Source organism: Bubalus kerabau, chromosome 16 (genome assembly GCF_029407905.1).
Source record: "Bubalus kerabau isolate K-KA32 ecotype Philippines breed swamp buffalo chromosome 16, PCC_UOA_SB_1v2, whole genome shotgun sequence".
Classification (NCBI taxonomy): domain Eukaryota; kingdom Metazoa; phylum Chordata; class Mammalia; order Artiodactyla; family Bovidae; genus Bubalus; species Bubalus kerabau.
In genome coordinates this window covers 74,385,794-74,405,921 of record NC_073639.1, presented here as the reverse complement: position 1 = coordinate 74,405,921, position 20,128 = coordinate 74,385,794, and the positions used below count along the sequence as shown (strand labels likewise).

The following is a 20,128-nucleotide window of genomic DNA, read 5'->3' as shown; positions in this document are numbered from 1 at the left end:
TGTCCTGACCCCCACCCCCTGGGAAAAGTGACCACACTGTCTGTCTGGTCCATGCAGGACTAGCACCGGGCCCTGATCTGACAACTGCTGAGCCCCGTTGGTTGGCTGGGACAGTAATGCGCGTGCTCCACTCAGCCGGTGGAAGCTGCACAGGAACCCACAGCATTGACAGTCACAGCATGACAGCCACGGCGGCCCTAACCCTGGTTCCCACGGCATCGCCCTTCTGGCTGGCTACGCGCCAGCACTCCCCGGGCCCCACCGGCCCAAGCACCTACCCAAGAGCGCGGCAGCCTGGCTGCGGCCCCCGAAGCTGCGGCTGAAGGAGCTGTGCCTGCTGGCGTAGGAGGCTGGCCGGCTGGGCAGCCAGGGCAGCAGGAAGGCGGGGATCTCTGAGTGCAGGAGCTCCTCTGCCACGAAGGCCACCTCGAACCACTTGCGCTGGAAGCTGGCGAAGTCGTCCACTGCCGTCGTGTGCCAGGTGGTGGGCTGCTGCACAGCCACTGCGGAGGGCGGTAGGGGGGCCCTCAGCACGGGTGCCTGTGTTCTCACCGATTCACGCCTGACGCAGTGAATCTGAAAACACGGCGCTAAGAAGCCAGCCATGAAAGGCCGCGGAGGCCGTGAGGCCACTTGGGTAGAAATGTCCAGAACAGGCCAGCCTTTAGAGACAGACAGCTGACTGGTGGCCAGGGCCTGGGTGAGGCAGAGTTTGGGAGGGAGCACCCATGAGAATGGGGTTTCCCTTCAGGGTGATGAAAAGGTCATGGAAGTAGACAGAGGTAGTGGCTACTCGACACTGTGAGCCCTATGTGCCACTGAACTGTCCCCTTTAAAATGCTTAGTTTGGGGGAACTTCCCAGTGGTCCAGTGGTTAGGCACTTTCACAGTGGTGGTCCTAGGTTTAACCCTTGATCGGGGAACCAAGACACCACAAGCCACGTGGCATGACCAAAAAAAAAAGGCAAAAATAAATAAAATGGTTAGTTTCATGTTACATGACCTCTATTTCAATTAAAAAACTATTTTATCCTCCAGTGTTGCTCAAGTAAGTACAGATGCTCAGCGAGGTTGACATGTCCATCAACCAAGGGGACAGCATCACCCAAGGAGCCTGAGAAGCCCTATAGCTGGAGGGGGCGCATTGCCAGGAAATACCTGCTTCGTAGGCAATAGTCAGCCTCACCTCGCTCAGGATCTCTGTCCATCACAATCTTGTAGAAATAGAAGCCGTAGATGAAGGTCCGCCAGGCTTCACCAGAGGCGTGTGTGATGAGCTGCTCTTCCAGCATTTTCTAGGAGGAAAGTCAGCAAAACTCTGAAATTCCTGCAGGGGAACCCCTCAGACCCCACTCTCCTCGCCACCAGCTATATCGGATGCACTGTGTTAAACGCTGTGCCTGATACAGATTACATTATAAAATGCAAACGCATAACACAGTGTCATTAGATATTTCAAACACACAGACAAGTACAAAGAAAACCCAGGTCATACCATCAGCCACCTTCGACTAATTTAACTTTTTGCTGCTGCTACACTGCTAAGTCACTTCAGTCGTGTCCGACTCTGTGCGACCCCATAGACGGCAGCCCACCAGGCTCCCCCGTCCCTGGGATTCCCCAGGCAAGAACACTGGAGTGGGTTGCCATTTCCTTCTCCAATGCATGAAAGTGAAAAGGGAAAGTGAAGTCGCTCAGTCGTGTCTGACCCTCAGCGACCCCATGGACTGCAGCCTACCAGGCTCCTCCGTCCATGGGATTTTCCAGGCAGGAGTACTGGAGTGGGGTGCCATTGCCTTCTCCAGACTTAAAGAGATTTTTGTTTAAGATCCCGCAAGCCATGCAGCGTAGCCAAAGAAAACTAAACAAAACTTTAAAATCTCTATGGATTCTCCCATGTCTCACTCCCTTCTTCTCTATCCAGAAATAAATGGTTAGTGTAATATAATTCTCATGTATGTTTTTAATAATTTCATTATATGGACACATATCGGTCAAACGTCACTGATTCTCCATGGGGGCCTCTGTGTGGACAGGACGGTGTGCACTGACCTTTCCCTTGCCCACTTCTCGAGTTTAATCCCAGTTCCGAACGATGTCATTAAATTCAGCAAGGGCTGCCTCAGTGCCTACCACATGCCAAGCAATACTCGGGCACTGGTGTCGTGGAAACACATGGTCGGAGCTGCCCTGTTCTCAAGGGGCCCGGTCAGGGCAGAGGATGAATGAGATGCAGACAGACCACACTCGGCTGTTCCCGGCGCTCTGGGAAGAGCAGGGAGCCAGGAAGGCGCTGAGGCAGAGAGAAGGCTTTGCCTGGGCACTTTTCACAGGGACTCCCCTCCGAGGGTCAGAAGTATAGATTCTGCCCAAAACACCTCAGTGCACATGGCAGATCCTGCCTAACGTTTAAGTCAGGTATAGAAGTGCCTTTCAAAGCAAGATGGGCCCGTGAGGCATCGGTCGGCCCCTCCCCGCCCCGTGGCCTCACCTGCATGATGTTGATGGCCATGGCCCCTCCCCGCCCCGTGGTCTCACCTGCATGTCTTCGATGGCCATGGCCCCTCCCCGCCCCGTGGTGTCACCTGCATGATGTCAATGGCCATGGCCCCTCTCCGCCCCGTGGTCTCACCTGCATGATGTCGATGGCCATGGCCTGCGTCTGTACCCCCTCCACGTTGTTCACCAGCCAGTGCACCACCTCCGCGCTGATGAAGCAGCTCGGCGACAGGCCCTTCTGCTCAGGGAGCAGCTGGACACCTGTCCTGAGTTCCAAGGAGGCAACAAAGAGAGAGAGAAGGTAAAAAAAGAAGAGATTCCCCCACTGAAGTGAGGACTCTCACAGTGCAATCTCTCCCCACTCTTCCCAGACCCAGAGAAATCCCTGTGGCGGGATAAGAAGGTGTGACGGGGGAAAGGAGAAGCGGGAGGGGAAGACCTGGCCTTCAGAATACCTGTGACTCAACCACTGTAGTCCCGCTTTACAAACAAGGTAACAGGGCTCAGAGAGGTCACGTAACTTGGCCAAGGCCACACAGCTGTTGAGGAGTCAGGTATAAACCCACCAAACCCCACTGCCTGAGCGGCACCCTGGCTCATGCCATGGGATCCTCTGACCCCCTGCATTCAGCCACTTACGAGGGGTGCTTCATGGCCTCCAGGATCTCCACCAGGGTGGAGGAAGATGTCAGAGAGCTGGCCGCCAGTTGCTGAGCGCTGCAAAAAGAGAAGGAAGCCAGGATGATCTGGACACTGAAGACACTGAAGCAAAGTATGGACAGCTACATCCTGGGGATATCTCAGCGGGGCTATCCTGCTTCCAAAGCGTGTGTGTGTGTGTTAGTCGCTCAGTCATGTCCAACTCTTTACGACCCCATTTACTGTAGCCCACCAAGCTCCTATGTCCATGGAATTCTCCAGGCAGGAATACTGGAGTGGGTTGCCATTTCCTTCTCCAGGAGATCTTCCCAACCCAGGGATTAAACACCGCAGGCAGATTCTTTTCCATCTGAGCCACAAGGGAAGCCCTTTCCAAATAAGTGTGTGTGTGTGTGTGTGTGTGTGTGTGTATAGATATGTATTTAAACCCCATCCTTGGGTCCCCGTGTCCCCCAGGGACTATATACGACATCATGGCTGCCCTCAAGCTGGGCTGGTTGGGCTGATCTGATAAACCTATTTGTGGGGCAGAAACAGAGACTCAGATCTACAGAACAGACTTACAGACCCAGCGAGGGCAGAAGAGGGGGGGATGAATTGAGACAGTAGCACTGAAATATACACAGTACCACATGTGAGATATTTAGTTAGCTAAAGGGCAGGTGCTCCGTCACACAGAAGGCTCAACCCGGTGCTCTGAGACAATCTAGAGGGGTGGGATGGGAGGGAGCTTCAGGAGGGAGGGGACCTGGGTACACCTATGATGCCTCACGTGGCTGCAGGGCAGAGACCAACACGACACTGTAAAGCAGTTACAGATAGTTATCCTCCAATTAAACAAATTTATTAAAAAAAAAAAAAGAATTCAAAGTGGTTTTGTGTCCTAACTTGCTTCCTTTAACAAGCATCTCCCCTTTGAATAATCTATGTCAGGCCCAACCACTTCCAAGATATTTCCCTGGAGGGAAGCTCTGGGCCTCCCACACACCACATCCTTCTTCCCTGGTGCCTCAGTGGTAAAGAATCTGCCTGCAGTGTGGGAGCTGCAGGAGACGAGGGTTCGATCCCTGGGCTGGGAAGATCCCTTGGAGGAGGGCATGGCAACCCACTCCAGTATTCTTGCCTGGAGAATCCCCATGGATAGAGGAGAGCCTGGTGGGCTACAGTCCAGGGGGTCACAGAATTGGACACGACTGAGCAACTCAGCACGCACAGAAGCACCAGGTACTGTGGTCAGAGCACGGGGGCCAGAATCCCATGGTCATCACCACCAGTGGGAGGGCCTCTGGTTTCGCTTGGCTTCAGTTTCCCCATCTATAAGCTGGGAGGGACACTGTTCCTGTCCTCCAGGGTTGCTGAGAGGTTAACGTGTGTAAAATACTGAGCAAGGACTGACACCCACCAAGTCCAAAGCAGTCAAAGATACTAAACACAACAGTAACAGCCACCCTTTTGAACTTGGAGACGTGAAAGATGCTGGTGAAGGGGACTTCCCTGGCAGTCCAGTAGTTAAGACTCCGAGCTTTCAATGTATGAGGCACAGGTTCAATCCCTGGTTGGGGAACCGAGATCCCACATGCCACATGGTACGGCCAAAAAAAAGAACTGGTGGAGGTCAAAGAGCCAGGAGGCATCAAGGGTCCACATTTGAATCCCATCTGCCTGCTCCCAGTGCCCAGAGCTATCCATCACCTGCTGCGCGAGCTCTTCCTTGACGATATGACGGATCATAAAGATGCTGAATACTCAGCAACTGAACCCAGGTCCCTGGGCACAGGACACACAGGCACGGGTCACACCAAACCTGGGGCTTATCCGGAAGCTCCTTAACCTCCACCCCCTCCCTGGGTGCCCCTGTCTTGGTCTCCTCTTCCTACTTGGTGGGTCCAGGACCCACCAGAGCATTTCAGAACCTCAGGGGTTAAAGGAGCCTTTAAAGAAAGACCCTGGAAGTGAACTTCCTTCCAATGCCTGAGTCCCTGTGACAAGCATTTGGACAGAGGCCACCCCGTCGTGTGAACATCATCAGCGGCAGAGCTTGGTTCCCTGAGGCAGGACCAGCTGCCTGGGGTTCTCTGCCGTGAGATGGAGTACGTTCTCTGTAATTCAGCCAGGCGTTCTGACTCGTGTAGGTCCCGGCCTTCTCCAGCCTAGACATTCCCAGTTCCTCTTCCAAAAGCAGAAGAGAACCTGCTGTTCTACCCTCGTGAGCGACAAGGAAGCAGAAACGTGCATGCCTTTCCTGTGCCCCGGAGCTGAAGCGTCCACCGGGCTTGGTGGGCACGTGGGCCTAGAGACACTAGAGGCCAGACGAGCCCAGATCCCGCACAGCACCTGATGTGGTGTCTCTACAGGAGCCTGTGAGGAGGGCAGGGCACGGACCACCAGCCCCGTCGGAAGGTGCCGGTGAGGACTGACTGGTCTGGGCTCCCAGACATAACTCGTAGCCGAGTTAGAACTCCGGCCCGAGATCCAGACCCCCGGCCTCTGCGGCCTCTGAGGTCAGAGCATCCCCACCGCCCAGGAGCACAAGTCTCATCCTGAATCTCATCCTGAGTCTCACCCGCTATCGCTGGAGTTTGCGGAGGGGAAGCCCTGTTCCCCCAAGCTCTGCGAGTTCCCGAAGGTCTGGCTGTTGCCCCTGTCCACGGACTGGCCTGTGCTCACCCCCAAGCTGCTGCCGTCCAGCACCGGGGCGGCCGTCTGGTCCAGAGACACCTGCAGGAGATTTAAAAGTTAATGCCAAAACCCAAAAACCTTTCAGGCTGTTCACATGTACGGTCCTTCCTGTCCCTCTCCTTCCCAGTCCCTGCTGGTCCCTGGGGGAAGAGCTAAAGCATCCAGGGACCGAGCTAAAGCATCCAGGGACCACCCCCCACCAGGCATGCACCCCCTGCCATCAGAGTAAGGGGAGTTCATGCACCCCAAACGGAGGCCATGGGAGGCCACTGTGCACAGTGAACCCCCCAGACCAGCACCTGACTCAAACCACAAGGTTTACACTAAAGAAAACCCCCAGAGGAGGAGTGAAGAAGCTGGTGTCGTCCCCCAGGGCTGGGAGGAGGGAGACAGCACGGAGACAAGCAGCTCTGCCCCCCAGCCCTATCCTCCTCGCCCACGTCCGTCCCGGGTGCGGTCAGTCTTCTTGTTTATCCAGGTTCACACGTCAGGCACACCTGAAGCTCCCTTCTCCCGCTTCACCCCTAAGGAGAGGCCTCGTCCTGTGGCCTCCCCTCCGCTGACTCCCAGAGCCCACCAGATGTGCCCATGAACCACCTGGCTCCCACTGACCCCACCCCACACACACCCTACCTGCGAGCGCTCCAGCTTCACCCTCCTAAAGGACAATTCTAACCCCATCACTCCGTTACCCTGATATCTTTCCAGTCTCCCCACAAGCTATCGGACTGAGACCCGACTCGCAGAACTGGGGGCTTCCGCACACACCCCCCCACACCCACGGCTGCATTTCCAGCAGAGTCAACCCTGGTGTTCAATCCTGTCTGTGTGCCCTGCCGGGACGCCCTTGCCCACCAATGCGGGCTACGAACGCTGTGTTCCAAGTGCTGCTCCCTTAGTGAAACGCTCCCTGACTCACTCTGGTCCCCAAACAGAAATCTCCTTCTCTACTTTCAGTCTCAGACCCTCGCCTGGGGCTGGCACGTGTTGCTTCATGTCATGGTTTTCTGTCTCATTCCCTCTAAACAGCCTGACGGGCAGGACGATGACCTGCCCACCTAGAGAGGCTGCACGGGACAACGGACATCTGGAGAGAATGGCAAGCCTTCAAGAGCGCTTCTGGCAAGATACAAGATGCCTGGCCTCTCTCACACAGGGTTCTCGAGTACTTCCAGAAGAATAGTATCAGATACTCTATTAGACAATAAAAAAAATATCACTCCTAAATAAAACAGAGCATCTCAACCACGGTACTGCTGCCATTAGGGGTCAGATAAGCTTTTGTTGTGGGAACTTCCCAGCTGGCTCAGCTGTAGAGAACCCACCTGTAATGCAGGAGACACAGGTTTAATTCCTGAGTCGGAAAGATCCCTTGAAGGAAGAAATGGCAACCCACTCCGGTATTCTTGCCTGAAGAATCCCATGAACAGAGGAGCCTGGCGGGCTACAGCCTTGGGGTCGCAAGAGTGCCTGAGCACCCATGAAGCCTTTGTTGTGGGGACTGCCGGGTGCACTGTGGGCGCTCAGCAGCATCCCTGGCTTCTGCTCACCAGACCCTAGCCACGACCCCCTTATCATCTCCCTCCGCTCCAGCTGTGACAAAAATGCCTCCAGGTATTACCAAAGGTCCCCTGGGAGACAAAGTCATCCATGGTTCTGAAAGAACCAGTGTGCTCTTCTACATCAGGCTCAATAAATTGCCAAAAAAAAAAAAAGGACCACATAGACTTTGCCAGCCGCATAAATACACAAAGAAACGCAGCAAGAGGCAGCTTGCAATTACCAACCACCATCTGCCCTCAACCAGCAAGACTTAGGAAGAGGTTTCACGCCATGAAACTAAGTTAGAAGCTAATGGAGGGGACCAGACCCAGCTCTCTGGCACAGGTGCCCCTTCTGGGCCTCTCTGTGGGTTATCTCTTGTCTACCACTCCTGAGTCAGAACCCCACCACCAGCCCACACCAGGATATGGTTAAAGAGTTATCTTCTAAATCAGAAGTTGGCAAATATCTTCTGTCAAGGACCAGATGGTAATTATTTTAGGCTTTTTGGGCTATAAGGCCTGTTGAAACTGCTCAACTCTGCATGAAAAAGCACAAAAGCAACCATCAATGATGTGAATGAAGGGGTGTGGCTGTGTTTCGATAAAACTTTATTGACAAAGCAGATGGTGGGCCAGACTAGTGTTTGTATGATTACATGGTTAATCAATATAAAATAACAAGTTAAAAAAGATAAAACTTCCCCTGTCCTTATGACACTTACCAGGAAAAAAAATAAGAGTTCAACCTTTAAGTCAGGTTGCTACATCATATGGACAAAAACACCTAAAGGGGAAGATACTACCATGTGACTGAGTCAGTGGCAACCACGTGGGCAAAGACGGGGACACTGATACCCCTTGGTCGCCACCAACAGAAGGTACTGCATCTCCAAGATCAAATTCAATTTCAACTGCCCCTCAAACTCGGCTTCAGCCCAATTCCAGGTGTTTTCAGAACCAAGCTGAAGGCCAGATCAAGGCTTCAGCTGACAGACAGGCATGCATGGGCTGCAGGGCCCTGGGGTTGGACTGACCTGCGGGTAAAAGGCGGATGATGCTGTGCGCGGGCTGCGGACAAACTCCATAAAGAAGGCCCCGTCCTGAGGTCAGAGCGGCAGGAAGCGGCGGCAGGTGCAAGGGGGTGGAAGATGGCACGTGGCCCAGCGGTGACCCATTGCAGGAGGAGGAAGGGACAAAAGAAAAAAAAAAAAAAAACAAGGAGGGAAGGAGAGAAAGAAGGGCACATGAGGGGAAAGGGAAAGAGAGAGAGAGAGAGAGAGAAAGAGAGACCCATCCACCCAGGAGGAAGATATCCAGATGCAAAGCGTTAGCAGAAACCCACACCTTTCCAGGCACAGCATCCCAGCCATGTAGGTGCAGCACCTGGGGGAAGGTGTGTCCAAGCACCTCAGGTCTCATCAGAGCCAAGCTCGGACGCCTGCTCTGAACGTCCTTCAGACCCATGCCGAGGGGACGGGAAGGCCGCAGGGCAGCTTGTGTGTGGGGGGGCACAGGGCAGGACTGGTGGCAGGGTCCTGGCCTGGTGGGGAGACCCCCAGGCTTCTGGGTGATATGTGGACACCTGAAGCTTGTGCTTCCACCTATTACTAAACACAGCAGCAGATGGGAGAAAAGGATTCAATGCAGGAAAAGTTCTTGCTAAATTTTCCAAGCGAACCAGGGACACAGAAGCAGCAGTACCTTCTCCTCTACTGGTTGTGTAACGACACCACGAAGCTGCTGAAACATTTATAGTGTCAGACACGTGTGTGCTCACCAGGAGGAGCTCCTGGAGTGGCCTCCCCGCCATCCCTGCAGGGTTCAGGTTGCCGTGGACTTGAAACATAAACGGCAGAGAGAACTTTTCCGATCACACCTCCCTCCCTCCTTCCTTCTTAAGGTCAAGACATATCCTCTTGTCTCTTCAAAATCTTTGCACTTTTTATGTCATCACTGAAATTTGGAAGTAGCACTTCATATACTGAAGGTCTCTGCTTGCCTACAACTTTTCTTTAATTCTAAAAGGAGAATCACTGAAGCATTTCACTGTCTGTTTTACCAGGACTGCTATCCTGGCCCACCAGCCACAACAAGCTCCAGTAACGAGCGGCGGAAACGCGGATGCCGGTACCCTCCACACGTCCTGACATGTAGGAGTCTCCCTGGAGACAGTGGGGGCCGTCTCCTGACCCCTCTGCCTCCCCTGGACCACTTGGAAATCTACACCTGGCAGACCCATGGCCACCTGTGTGGACTTCACTGTCTAGCCAGATGATAAGGGGAGTGCTGTGGACAACAGTCTCCCATTTGGTCACTGGCATGTGTTAACCCTAATCCTTGTGGTTCTGTAAGCTCTCACTTCTCAGTTCGGTCCCCACACAGCTTCTAGTCCTGGGGACAGCACAGGCACTTGTGTGTCCCGTGCTCTGTTTGCACCCCTCCTCTGCCAGAGCACACAGAAGTGGAGATGCTGACATGAGGCACCTGAAGACAGACGAAAAGACTTCCTTCACTGACGGTCGTTCCTGACGCACAGACTCCACTGGGGACTGGACCCAGAGCCACTGTCTCAGAGCTGGGCTTGCAGAACAGCCTACAAAAAAATCTGGTCCCCTGGCTGTTCCAGTCTGTGAGTTGCGAGCTTTTCAAATTTTAAATGGTGGAGGAAGAGTCCACACGATAACCTGGGTCCTGCCTCTCAGCCCACAAAGACTAAAATATTTCTTAAGGTTTGCCGTCTCAGGTCTATGAATTCCCCAAGTTGCCTGCAGCCTTGGCTGCTACTTTTCTCAAGATTTCAATCCCTCCATCCTAGTCATCTAATTCTAGGAACTTATCCTGAAGAAATAATCAGATGTGATCAAATAGTTATGTGCAAGGCTGTTGCAGCATTATTTGAAATTGTGATACACTGCAGAATAATTATAAAAACCTTACGGAATACTTACCAAAAACTTTTTAAAAATCAGAAACCACATACATGTTGTTTTAAACCAATAAAGGTCTAGTCACATGATGAAATATTATATAGTGATTTTTTTTTTTAATCATGCTTTGGAGAAATAATGAGATGGGGAAATCTTCATGATGTGGTAGAAAAATAAATAAATAGGCAGATGGATATATAAGTTGGCCACAGTGTTGAAAAATAAAAAAACCTACTGAATCTGCTTAGTCTCTGAGTGAGAGAAACCAGATGAGGGAACGTGCGGCCACATGAGAACGATCTCAGGTTCTGAATTTCTGGGGAGAAGGAGCTGACAGAGTTGTACCTATTGGTCTTCGAAGGCAGGACAAGCCTGCCCTGTGGAGTTTTCAGCCCCTCTGCTGTACTCGCCAATCCTGTGCAGGGGCCAAAGTCCCAGGTTTTGGTTTCTGTCTCCCAGGACACTCCCGTCTGACTACTTCTCAGGAGTCTATGCTGACTGATGGGCGTTTCGTTCACCAAAGAGGGAGCTCTCCTGGAATCTGCTTCAGCCGTTTTCTATCCTCCCCCTGCCCACCCACCCCCATCCCTTCTTACCCTCACCAGGGAGGGCTGAGGATGGAGCTGAAGGGAAACCAGAGGCCAGCGTCACAGCTCAAGCCAGACCTTCAGGCTTGACTGACCCAATTAACCTGACTAATACACCTGCTTTCCTCAGGTAGTCAGCTTCCTTACAAGTCCCGCCGTCAACACAGTGATGCTACCAAGGGTTCACCAACTCCTCAGCACACTTGGTTCTGGCTCCGAGGGCTGTCTGCTACCTTCCACGGCGAGGCCCTGAGTGCACAGGCTGGCCCCCTGCCCATCCGAGGGGCTCCTTTACCTTTCGCGGGCTGTCCACGTAGGTGGGAGTCATGGCTACACCGCCACTCTCGGCCGGCAGGGCGGAGCTCTTGACCCCGTGTGCCGCTGCCTGCTGCTCTCCCAGGCACCTGAGAGGAGGAAACACACACACAGGCGGTTCTGCTCAGAGCCCGAGCAAGGACCAGCGTCAGCCACGACGAGCCGAAGGCTGCTCTGTGGCCCTCATCTCTGAAACACGCTTTTCTCTTTGTTTCTCCTCAGACCCTGTGTGGTGCCCTTAATTTCATTCACTGTCCTGAATGATTGCCAGCTGCCACCGAAAATCAGAAAATAGCTCAATTTTAAAAGCATCTTGGTGGTCCAGTGGTTAAGATACAGAGGATGTGGGTTCAATCCCCTCGTGGAGGAAATAAGATCCTGCATGTCACACAGTGCAGCCAAAAAATAAACGAGTAAATAAAAGTATCTTGGCACAGCTTAGGGTTTATGTATTCCTTTGAAAAGGCAAGTGACATGGTTTGAGTCGCTCCATCCGTGAACACCATGCTTTCAACTCTCTGGGACAGAGCTTTTCCTCAGTTTTTATTAAACAGACCACCAGAAGCACACTCTGAAAATTAGGGCTGTGTTACCGTTCAGCACAACTAAATAGGGTGGACCGTGTCAACTCTTCACACATTTTGAAGATTTGTTAATCTTGCAAATGCACACATTTAATCCCTCCCCACCCCCTAAAAAAAAGCCACGCACATAACAGGCATTATCTCAGACACAAGACAACTATGGTTTTCTTATGACATCTCCTCCCATCTTGGTTCTGGAGTCCACAAATGCCTACTTTCATATTTATTTTTCTAATTTCTTTTCCATACTAAAATAAACCATGAATCATTGTAACTTAGGGCTTCCCAAGTGGCTCAGTGGTAAAGAATCCACCTGCCAATGTGGGAGATCTGGGTTTGATGCCTGGGTTGGGAAGATCCCCTGGAGAAGAGAATGGCTTCCCACTCCAGTATTCTTTCTTGGAGAATCCCATGGACAGAGGAGCCTAGTGGGCTACAGTCCATTCAGTTCAGTTCAGTTCAGTTCAGTCGCTCAGTCACGTCCAACTCTGTGACCCCATGGACTGCAGCACGCCAGGCCTTCCTGTCCATCACCAACTCCTGGAGTTTACTCAAACTCACATCCATTGAGTCAGTGATGGGTCAGTCCACGGGGTCACAAAAAGAATCAGACGTGACTTAACGACTAAGCAATAACAAACTGTAACTCAAATGAGCCCCCAAATTAGACTTTTCAAGTATCACTGAATCTTTATTTGGTAAGTTCCAGGAGGCTCACATCCCAGTCTTAAATGCTTTGGTGTTACCGTGACACACCCTACTCATGGTGGGCACTGTGAGGCTCAGACCCTCGTGTGGCCGCACTGCATCAGGAGCTGCCGTGTTGTCCAGCGGCCCCCCAGCAGCCCTCCAGGGGGGGCCCATGCCCCTCCCCAGGCAGCCCCATCACCAAAGGGTGTAAACGCCTGGCCCTGGTCTAACCCGGCTCACTTCCAGGGGGAGACCGGAGGTGTCAGGGGCTTTTCCTGCAGCGGGGCCTCTCCCTCGGTCCTCTGCCCCCTCCCTCCCCTGGGAAACCAATTCGTGACGTTTCTCTTGTCTTCAATTCTGACACGTCTGTTACTGATGGTGAGGTGAACTCATATCGGAGATTAAAAACTGGTTTCCATAGTAACCTGCTACACTTTCTCTTTTTGGCTTTTATCATGGAAACTTTTCAAACCCATATGAAAATACAGGATAATGTAATCAAACCCATGATCTACCTGGACCCCAGGATCATTTATGATGGAGCCAATCTTGTCCCATCTATACCTACCCACCCCGATTATTTGGAAGCAAAACTCACATATGCTATTATTTCATCTGTAAACACTTCAGTGTGTATTGCATCTCTAGAAGAAAATAAAAGAATAACAATCCCATCAACACACTTAAATTTTTAAAAATTTTCTAGTATCATTATTTCTCTAATTGTCTCCAAAAAAACTTTCTACAGTGTGTTTGCTAGATGCAGTTAAGGTCCCTACGCTGCAGTCAGTCATGTCTCTCGAGCATCCTTTGAGCCAGAAGCTCTTTTCATCTCTCCATATCCTGCAATTTATCTGTGGGAGAAAGGAGCTCACTGGTCTTGTAAATTTACCATCTGGATGTGCTCATCACATCCCTTTATTGTTTACCCCGCTCCTCTGCGCCCAGCACTTCCTGAGAACTAGAAATTGTATCTAGAGGTTTGAGCACATTTAGGCTTGATGGGCAGGAACTTCTCAAGCATGCTGTGTGCTTCTATCTGGAGGCCTTGGCGTCTGGCGATGTGAGCAGTCACTGGTGATCTCTGCTAGATCCGTAAGCGCATAGGAGCCCACACGTGGTAATGTTCGAGCACTCCTTCTGGACCCATTAGCTTGAATACTGGAGAGACAGACACCGCCCCACACCAATCGCTTGGCTACTCGGAAGGGTGATTCATATATGAAGAGCGGACTAAAAGTTCAACTCTGCCTGAGCCCCGTACATTGTGCCGTCTCTGTATCACATCATGGCATGTTCCTCTGGGCCTCGTCCACACACACCCACTGGGATGTCCTCCTATGCTTCCTGGGAGCCATGGCCATTTCCCTGGCTGTGCCCCAGTGTTCCTTCGTCTGATGCACGTGACAACCCTCGTGTACTGAGCTGCAATCTATGTGCTGACCTATGGACCAGGGGTTGGGGATTCAGAGACACCTGGGACCTATCCTTGCCCTTGGAGGCTCCACAGCTCAGGGGAGGGGATGCCACCAAAAAAAACTGCTGTGCTGTGCACGCCCACACGAGACACGTATGGGACACGCTGCCTTCTTCCCAGAGGCCACGATGACTGCCACGTGGGATCGCTCCCTGCTCTGACTCCCTGATGTCAGTTTCTCTCCATCAAACGGAAGCCACAGAGCCCATACTGCCCACAGCCCTTCTCCCGTGGCCCCTGCCTCTCACGAGAGCCTGACGCCATGTGAGCGCCTCCAGGCAAAGACTCAGGGGAACCGGAGGAAACCGAGACACGTGATAAGACGGCAGGCCTACAGGTGAAACTTCTAAAGCTCTTCTTCATACTGCTGCCACACAGTTTTCCATAATAAAACTGGATCTGCTTGGTGTAGCAAAAAATAAAGAAAAGCACAAGGTAAAAAATGCCACGTGAGCAAACATTACATAAAGGCCTGGCTCGCTCTGCTCGGCCTCCAGCTCTGAGAAGAGGCACCACGTCGCCTGGGAGCAGCCATCTGGGGGAAAATACATCTCAGGGCGCCCTGTTCTACCTCCTGCTATGGGGTCAGCTGAGCGCCCCCCACACATTAGGGGACACTGTCACCCCAAGGCATCCCTCCTCTTTCCATCTGAGCAGAAAGAGGCTCCATGGAGTGCTTGGAACAATGACTCACTGACACATTAAAATAAGACTCCCCCACCCCCAGCTTCACACCCCTCCCAGCAACATATGTTCCTTGTTCTTTTTTTCCAGCAGGAAAGGTCTGTGATTAGCTAAGGGACAATCTGCAGGCCGAGTTGTGGGGTCTTTCCTGGGTCAGATTTTCTAGAGGCCCAAGCACCCTCAATCATGGGCCTAACCTATCCCAGCTTTGCCTGTCATCTGTCCGCCCCCGCCCCCCCACCGTCACCCTGGCCACTCTCTTCCCTCCCCACTGTATCCCTTTCTCTCTACCCCATCCTCGCCTCCAGCCTCTGTTGCCTATCGCCTGGACCAGTGAGGCCTCTGCCTCCTGAGACCATCCACCAGGCCTTCCAATATGCAGGACCCATCATCTCTGAAAACACCACTTCTGCCAAAGATGCTGCATTAATATTTCACGATATTAAGGAACTGCTGTGACTTCTTAGGTGAATTATGATATTACGGCTTTAAGAGTACTTGTCTTTCAGAGATGCACACTGAAATCTTATAGAGGAAGAGATGAGATGTCTGGAGTTTTGTAAGAAATAAAAAAGAAGAGAAGCAAGTGGGATATAAATGAAACAAGATTGGCCCTGAGTTAACAATCATTGAATCTGGGTGATGGGTAAACGGGGATTTATTATGTGAATCTACTTTTTTTTTTTAATGTTTGAAATTTTACATTAAAATAAAGAAACTTTCAAACGACCGCTCTTGCTATGGGAACATGTAGGAACAGCTTCGAGTCTGACTTCCCACGCTGTCTTTGTAATTGTATCTCCCGCTGGGCCACAAGCTCGCTCACATTACCTTCTGAAAGCTCAACATATGTGGGCTCCTGCAGGCACAGCTCGGAACCCCCCAGCCCACTGGATAGACACCGGGGGGCGCAGAGGGGACTTGATCTGGCTGGAAGGGTGGAGGGGGAGGGGTTAAGGCGTATGGCAATGTCTTCTCCTTTTCCCCAAGTCCCACCTCCCCAGAAATAAATGCATCCCTTCCTACAAAGACATCTTAAATCCCACATCCCAAAGCAAGATGGGATCCCTCTGGGGTCCTGAGAGCTGCAGCGCCCGCTCTTCATGAAGGGACCACACTCACTAACGCCTAGAGAAGCTGGTCGGGTGGCGGACTGAGGGACCAAGTCAAGCCCAAGCACAGACGCTGCGCTGGCTCCACGGTGAACCAGGGCACAAGCCCACCTAAAGGGCCAGCCCGTCCACCGCGGCCAGGCTCGAATGGGGCCCAGTGCTAACTGAGTCTCCACTAGCTCAAGCAAAGCAAATACTACATGTTATATGTCACGTATCTTTCTATGACATTATCTATATTTTTCATATAACCACGTGTCATGTAGGTATATGTTTATCTATTTTTTCATATAGGAATTCACTAAGAAATTAAGATTTTTTAAGGTGTTTTTTTTTTTTTACTATTTACTTATTTATGTATTTTGGCTGTGCAGCACGTGTGATCTTAGTTCCCCAGTCAGGGACTGAATCCATGCCGCTTGCAGTGGAAGCACAGAGTTTTAACCACTGGACCACCAGGCCCCGGAAGTCAAGATTTTTATATGAACTCTTCAAACAAACAAAAAAATTGTTCAAATATTGCTCAAATATTCTAAAAATATTCTGTGTTTTTTGGGTAGAGAAACTACTCTTTAATGGTGGCTATGTGTCATTGTAAGTTTATACCGATGGACAGAGGAGCCTGGTGGGCTACAGTCCATGGGATCGCAAAGAGTCAGACACGAATTATGACCAGACTAAACCACCACCACACCCACAGAGTGTGCAACACCAAGAGTGAAGCTCAATGTAAATAAACAGTGCACTTTGGGTCCATCAGTTGCACCAAATGGGCTGCTCAGTGAGGGACGCGGATACTGTGTGGGGAAGGGTGCATATGGGAACCCTCTGTACCTTCCGCTCAATTGTGCCTTGAACCTAAAACTGGATTAAAAATAGAAAAGTCTATTAAAAACAAAGACAAACAAAAAATCAACCCACTAACAAAAAAAAAAAAAAAACATTGTGGGGAAAAAAAAAAACAATTGTACATGTATTTCAAATCAAGCTCCAGACTACAAGTTCATAAATTCTGGCCTATTTCATGACATTCAACACTTACCATGTATTAACCTTTCTTTTCACCTGCCTGTCTTTTGTCAATTACTGGCTCCTTGGCAGACAGCACCAACATTTCACCGCACTTGGGCCTATGGGGCATGGAGGTGTCTCCCTCCACCGGGCACTTACTTCTGACTGGCCTCCATCTCCAGCAGGGCAGACAGAGCTGAGGTTCCCTTCTTCCCAACCGGGGGGCCGGCCGACTCGAGAGAGTGCGTGGGGATGGGCCCGGCCATCTGCAAACCTTTCATGGTGGCCCCTTTCTAGAGCAGAGAGAAGGAAACAGGCCATCAGATGCTGCTGTGTCCGCTGTGCCTCAGGTACTGGGAACCCATTAGTACAGTCCGGGAGGATGAGATCCAGGAGCTGGAAATGCCAGGAAACAACTTTTTACCAAACCAAAAGTCCCAAGTAGCTGTCAGACTCAAACTGTCTCTTTGAGGCGGTTTACTTACATTTTACTTTTATCACAGTTTGAGGAAGTAAACAATGTTACATCTACGTTATGGAAAAAGAAACTAAGTCTCAGAAAAGTGAAGTTCAGTTCAGTTCAGTCCAGTCGCTCAGTCATGTCCGACTTTTTGCGACCCTGTGAACCGCAGCACACCAGGCTTCCCTGCCCATCACCAACTCCCAGAGCGCACCCAAACCCATGTCCATCGAGTCATGATGGCATCCAACCATCTCATCCTCTGTCGTCCCCTTCTCCTCCTGCCCTCAATCTTTCCCAGCATCTGAGTCTTTTCCAATGAGTCAGCTCTTCACATCAGGTGGCCAAAGTATTGGAGTTTCAGCCTCAACATCAGGCCTTTCAATGAACACCCAGGACTAATCTCCTTTAGGATGGACTGGCTGGATGTCCTTGCAGTCCAAGGGACTCTCAAGAGTCTTCTCCAACACCACACTTCAAAAGCATCAATTCTTCCGCTCTCAGCTTTCTTTATAGTCCAACTCTCACATCCATACATGACCACTGGAAAAACCATAGTCTTGACTAGACGGACCTTTGTTGACAATGTCTCTTCTTTTTAATATGCTGTCTAGGTTGGTCATAACTTTCCTTCCAAGGAGTAAGCCTCTTTTAATTTCATGGCTGCAATCACCATCTGCAGTGATTTTGGAGCCTAGAAAAATAAAGTCAGCCACTGTTTCCAGTTTCCCCATCTATTTGCCATGAAGTGATGGGACTGGATGCCATGATCTTAGTTTTCTGAATGTTGAGCTTTAAGCCAACTTTTTCATTCTCCACTTTCACTTTCATCAAGAGGCTCTTTAGTTCTTCTTCACTTTCTGCCATAAGGGTGGTGTCACCTGCATATCTGAGGTTATTGATATTTCTTCCAGCAATCTTGATTTCAGCTTGTGCTTCCTCCAGTCCAGCATTTCTCATGATGTACTCTGCATATAAGTTAAATAAGCGGAGTGACAATATACAGCCTTGACGTATTCCTTTTCCTATTTGGAACCAGTCTGTTGTTCCATGTCCAGTTGACTTGACTCCAAAACCAAGGTTCTTTCCACTACACAGCTCTCCTGGAAATGATGCTGTGTACAGAAGACAGCTGAACTTGAGGTTAAAAACAAAAAGTAAAAACACAACTGATGATGAAACACTGCTCAGCAATGGAAAGGAATGAACTGTGGAGTCAAGCGACAAGTTAGATGAATCCCAAGTTATGCTGAGGGAAAGAACACAGCCTGGAAAGATTATGTGCTGTATCATCCCATTTATAGGATATTTGGAAAAGACAACTGTAGAGTGATGGAGAACAGACCAGTGTCCACCAGGGTTAGAGATGGAGGGATAGTGTGACTCTAAAGGGTGCTGGGAGAGCTTTCCTTGGAGTGATGGAACTATTCTGTGTCCTGACGGTGGCGGTGATGGTGGTGGCATGAAGCTATACGTTTATAAAACTCACAGACCTGTGTGCACAGTCACACAGGCGTGCACACGGGCCGAATCATCCCAGATCAGCCCTCTGTTAGCTGGGTGTCCTGAGACACATCCTCCCATCACCGCTACAAGCCTCAGCACCCTCACTGGGGAGTGAGTCACTGAAAGGAGGCCCAAGGGTGCGGGAAAACTCTACAAGTGACTGAAGTGACATGGCTGCTGTTGAGCAATCCGGCACCAGGGCACACAGGCAGCTGTGCCTGACGCCGGGAACCCTGCAGGGAGCTCATGGAGGGCTTTGTCTTCGGGTGGGGAGCTTTCCCCCGCTTCCCCCACCACCAACCACTTCATCCTGCACTGAAGAAGAACCCACTCTGCTGGACTGAAGATGATCTCTGGGCGGCTGTGGGGTAAAGAACTGGCCGGGGAGGGGCTGCTGACGCGAGAAGAGGCGGTCGCTGCAGCCCACACCCGGCTCAGCCCGCGAGGGGCCCCGGGGCCTCACCCGCATCATGCGGTCCGAGCGGTGCCGCCGGCGGATGCGGTTCAGGCCCTCCACGAAGCGGATGAAGCCGTCCAGGAGCTGCCACTCCTCCTCGTCGGCCCGCGGCCGGTCCCCGTAGATGTCGCAGTGCGCCTCTCCCTCCGTGATGCGCTTGGTGGCGGTGACGCAGGCCGGCAGCAGCAGGAAGCGTGTCCTCCAGAACTTCAGGGACTCGATTAAGCTGCGGAGGGATACAGTGGGAAAATCGACGGAGGTGAGACGAAGCCAGTGGAGGTGAGACGAAGCCAGTGGAGGTGAGACCAAGCCGGTGATAGAAGCACCTCCAGCGAGGTGCATCCATCTCAGCAACCCCACCCCCACCCCCACCTCCAGAGTGGGGTGTGGAGGGTCCATCTGCCTGGGAGCACGTGCCAATCTGAGGTTGCAGGCTCCAAGGGAAGACCTCCAAGGCTGCTCTTCCCTTCTACCCCAGAGACGCTGGAGTGCTTGTGTGCGCCCGGGCCCAGTGTCATGGCAGCCTTTTATCATTACAACCATAAATCACACATAAAAATGAAAAGTTAAAAACAAGACATCAGAAAAAGAAAAGCTTTTTATGTAGAGAATGCATATACAACAAGGTCCTACTGCACAGCACAGAGAACTATATTCTATAGCTTATGATCATAAAAAAGAACGAAATACTAGCCAGGTCAGGGAATCAACCTAGATGTCTGTCAGCAGACGAATGGATAAAAAAGCTGTGGTACATATACACAATGGAATGTTACTCAGCCATTAAAAAGAATGCATTTGAATCAGTTCTAATGAGGTGGATGAAACTGAAGCCTATTACACAGAGTGAAGTAAGTCAGAAAGAAAAACACCAATACCGTATACTAATGCATATATATGGAATTTAGAAAGATGGTAACGATGACCCTATATGCG

The 20,128-nt window shown here is 51.2% G+C and overlaps 1 protein-coding gene across 6 annotated transcripts in view; it reads right to left on the bottom strand.

The window, feature by feature from the left end:
• The window catches only part of DEPDC5 (DEP domain containing 5, GATOR1 subcomplex subunit), a 73,064-nt gene that overhangs the window by 9,217 nt on the left and 43,719 nt on the right, over positions 1 to 20,128 (bottom strand). For 2 of the 6 annotated variants that reach the window (XM_055549761.1, XM_055549764.1), the window contains exons 30-38: positions 19,199 to 19,418; positions 16,929 to 17,062; positions 11,192 to 11,300; positions 8,417 to 8,482; positions 5,723 to 5,877; positions 3,139 to 3,216; positions 2,633 to 2,765; positions 1,187 to 1,295; positions 279 to 503 (exon numbers count right to left, since the gene is read on the bottom strand). In XM_055549761.1, coding sequence (XP_055405736.1) covers positions 279 to 503; positions 1,187 to 1,295; positions 2,633 to 2,765; positions 3,139 to 3,216; positions 5,723 to 5,877; positions 8,417 to 8,482; positions 11,192 to 11,300; positions 16,929 to 17,062; positions 19,199 to 19,418 — 1,229 coding nt within the window. Of the gene's footprint in view, positions 1 to 278; positions 504 to 1,186; positions 1,296 to 2,632; positions 2,766 to 3,138; positions 3,217 to 5,722; positions 5,878 to 8,416; positions 8,483 to 11,191; positions 11,301 to 15,188; positions 15,577 to 16,592; positions 16,623 to 16,928; positions 17,063 to 19,198; positions 19,419 to 20,128 lie in introns of those variants that run through there. The other 4 variants (XM_055549765.1, XM_055549766.1, XM_055549760.1 and 1 more) reach the window with 3 other exon arrangements.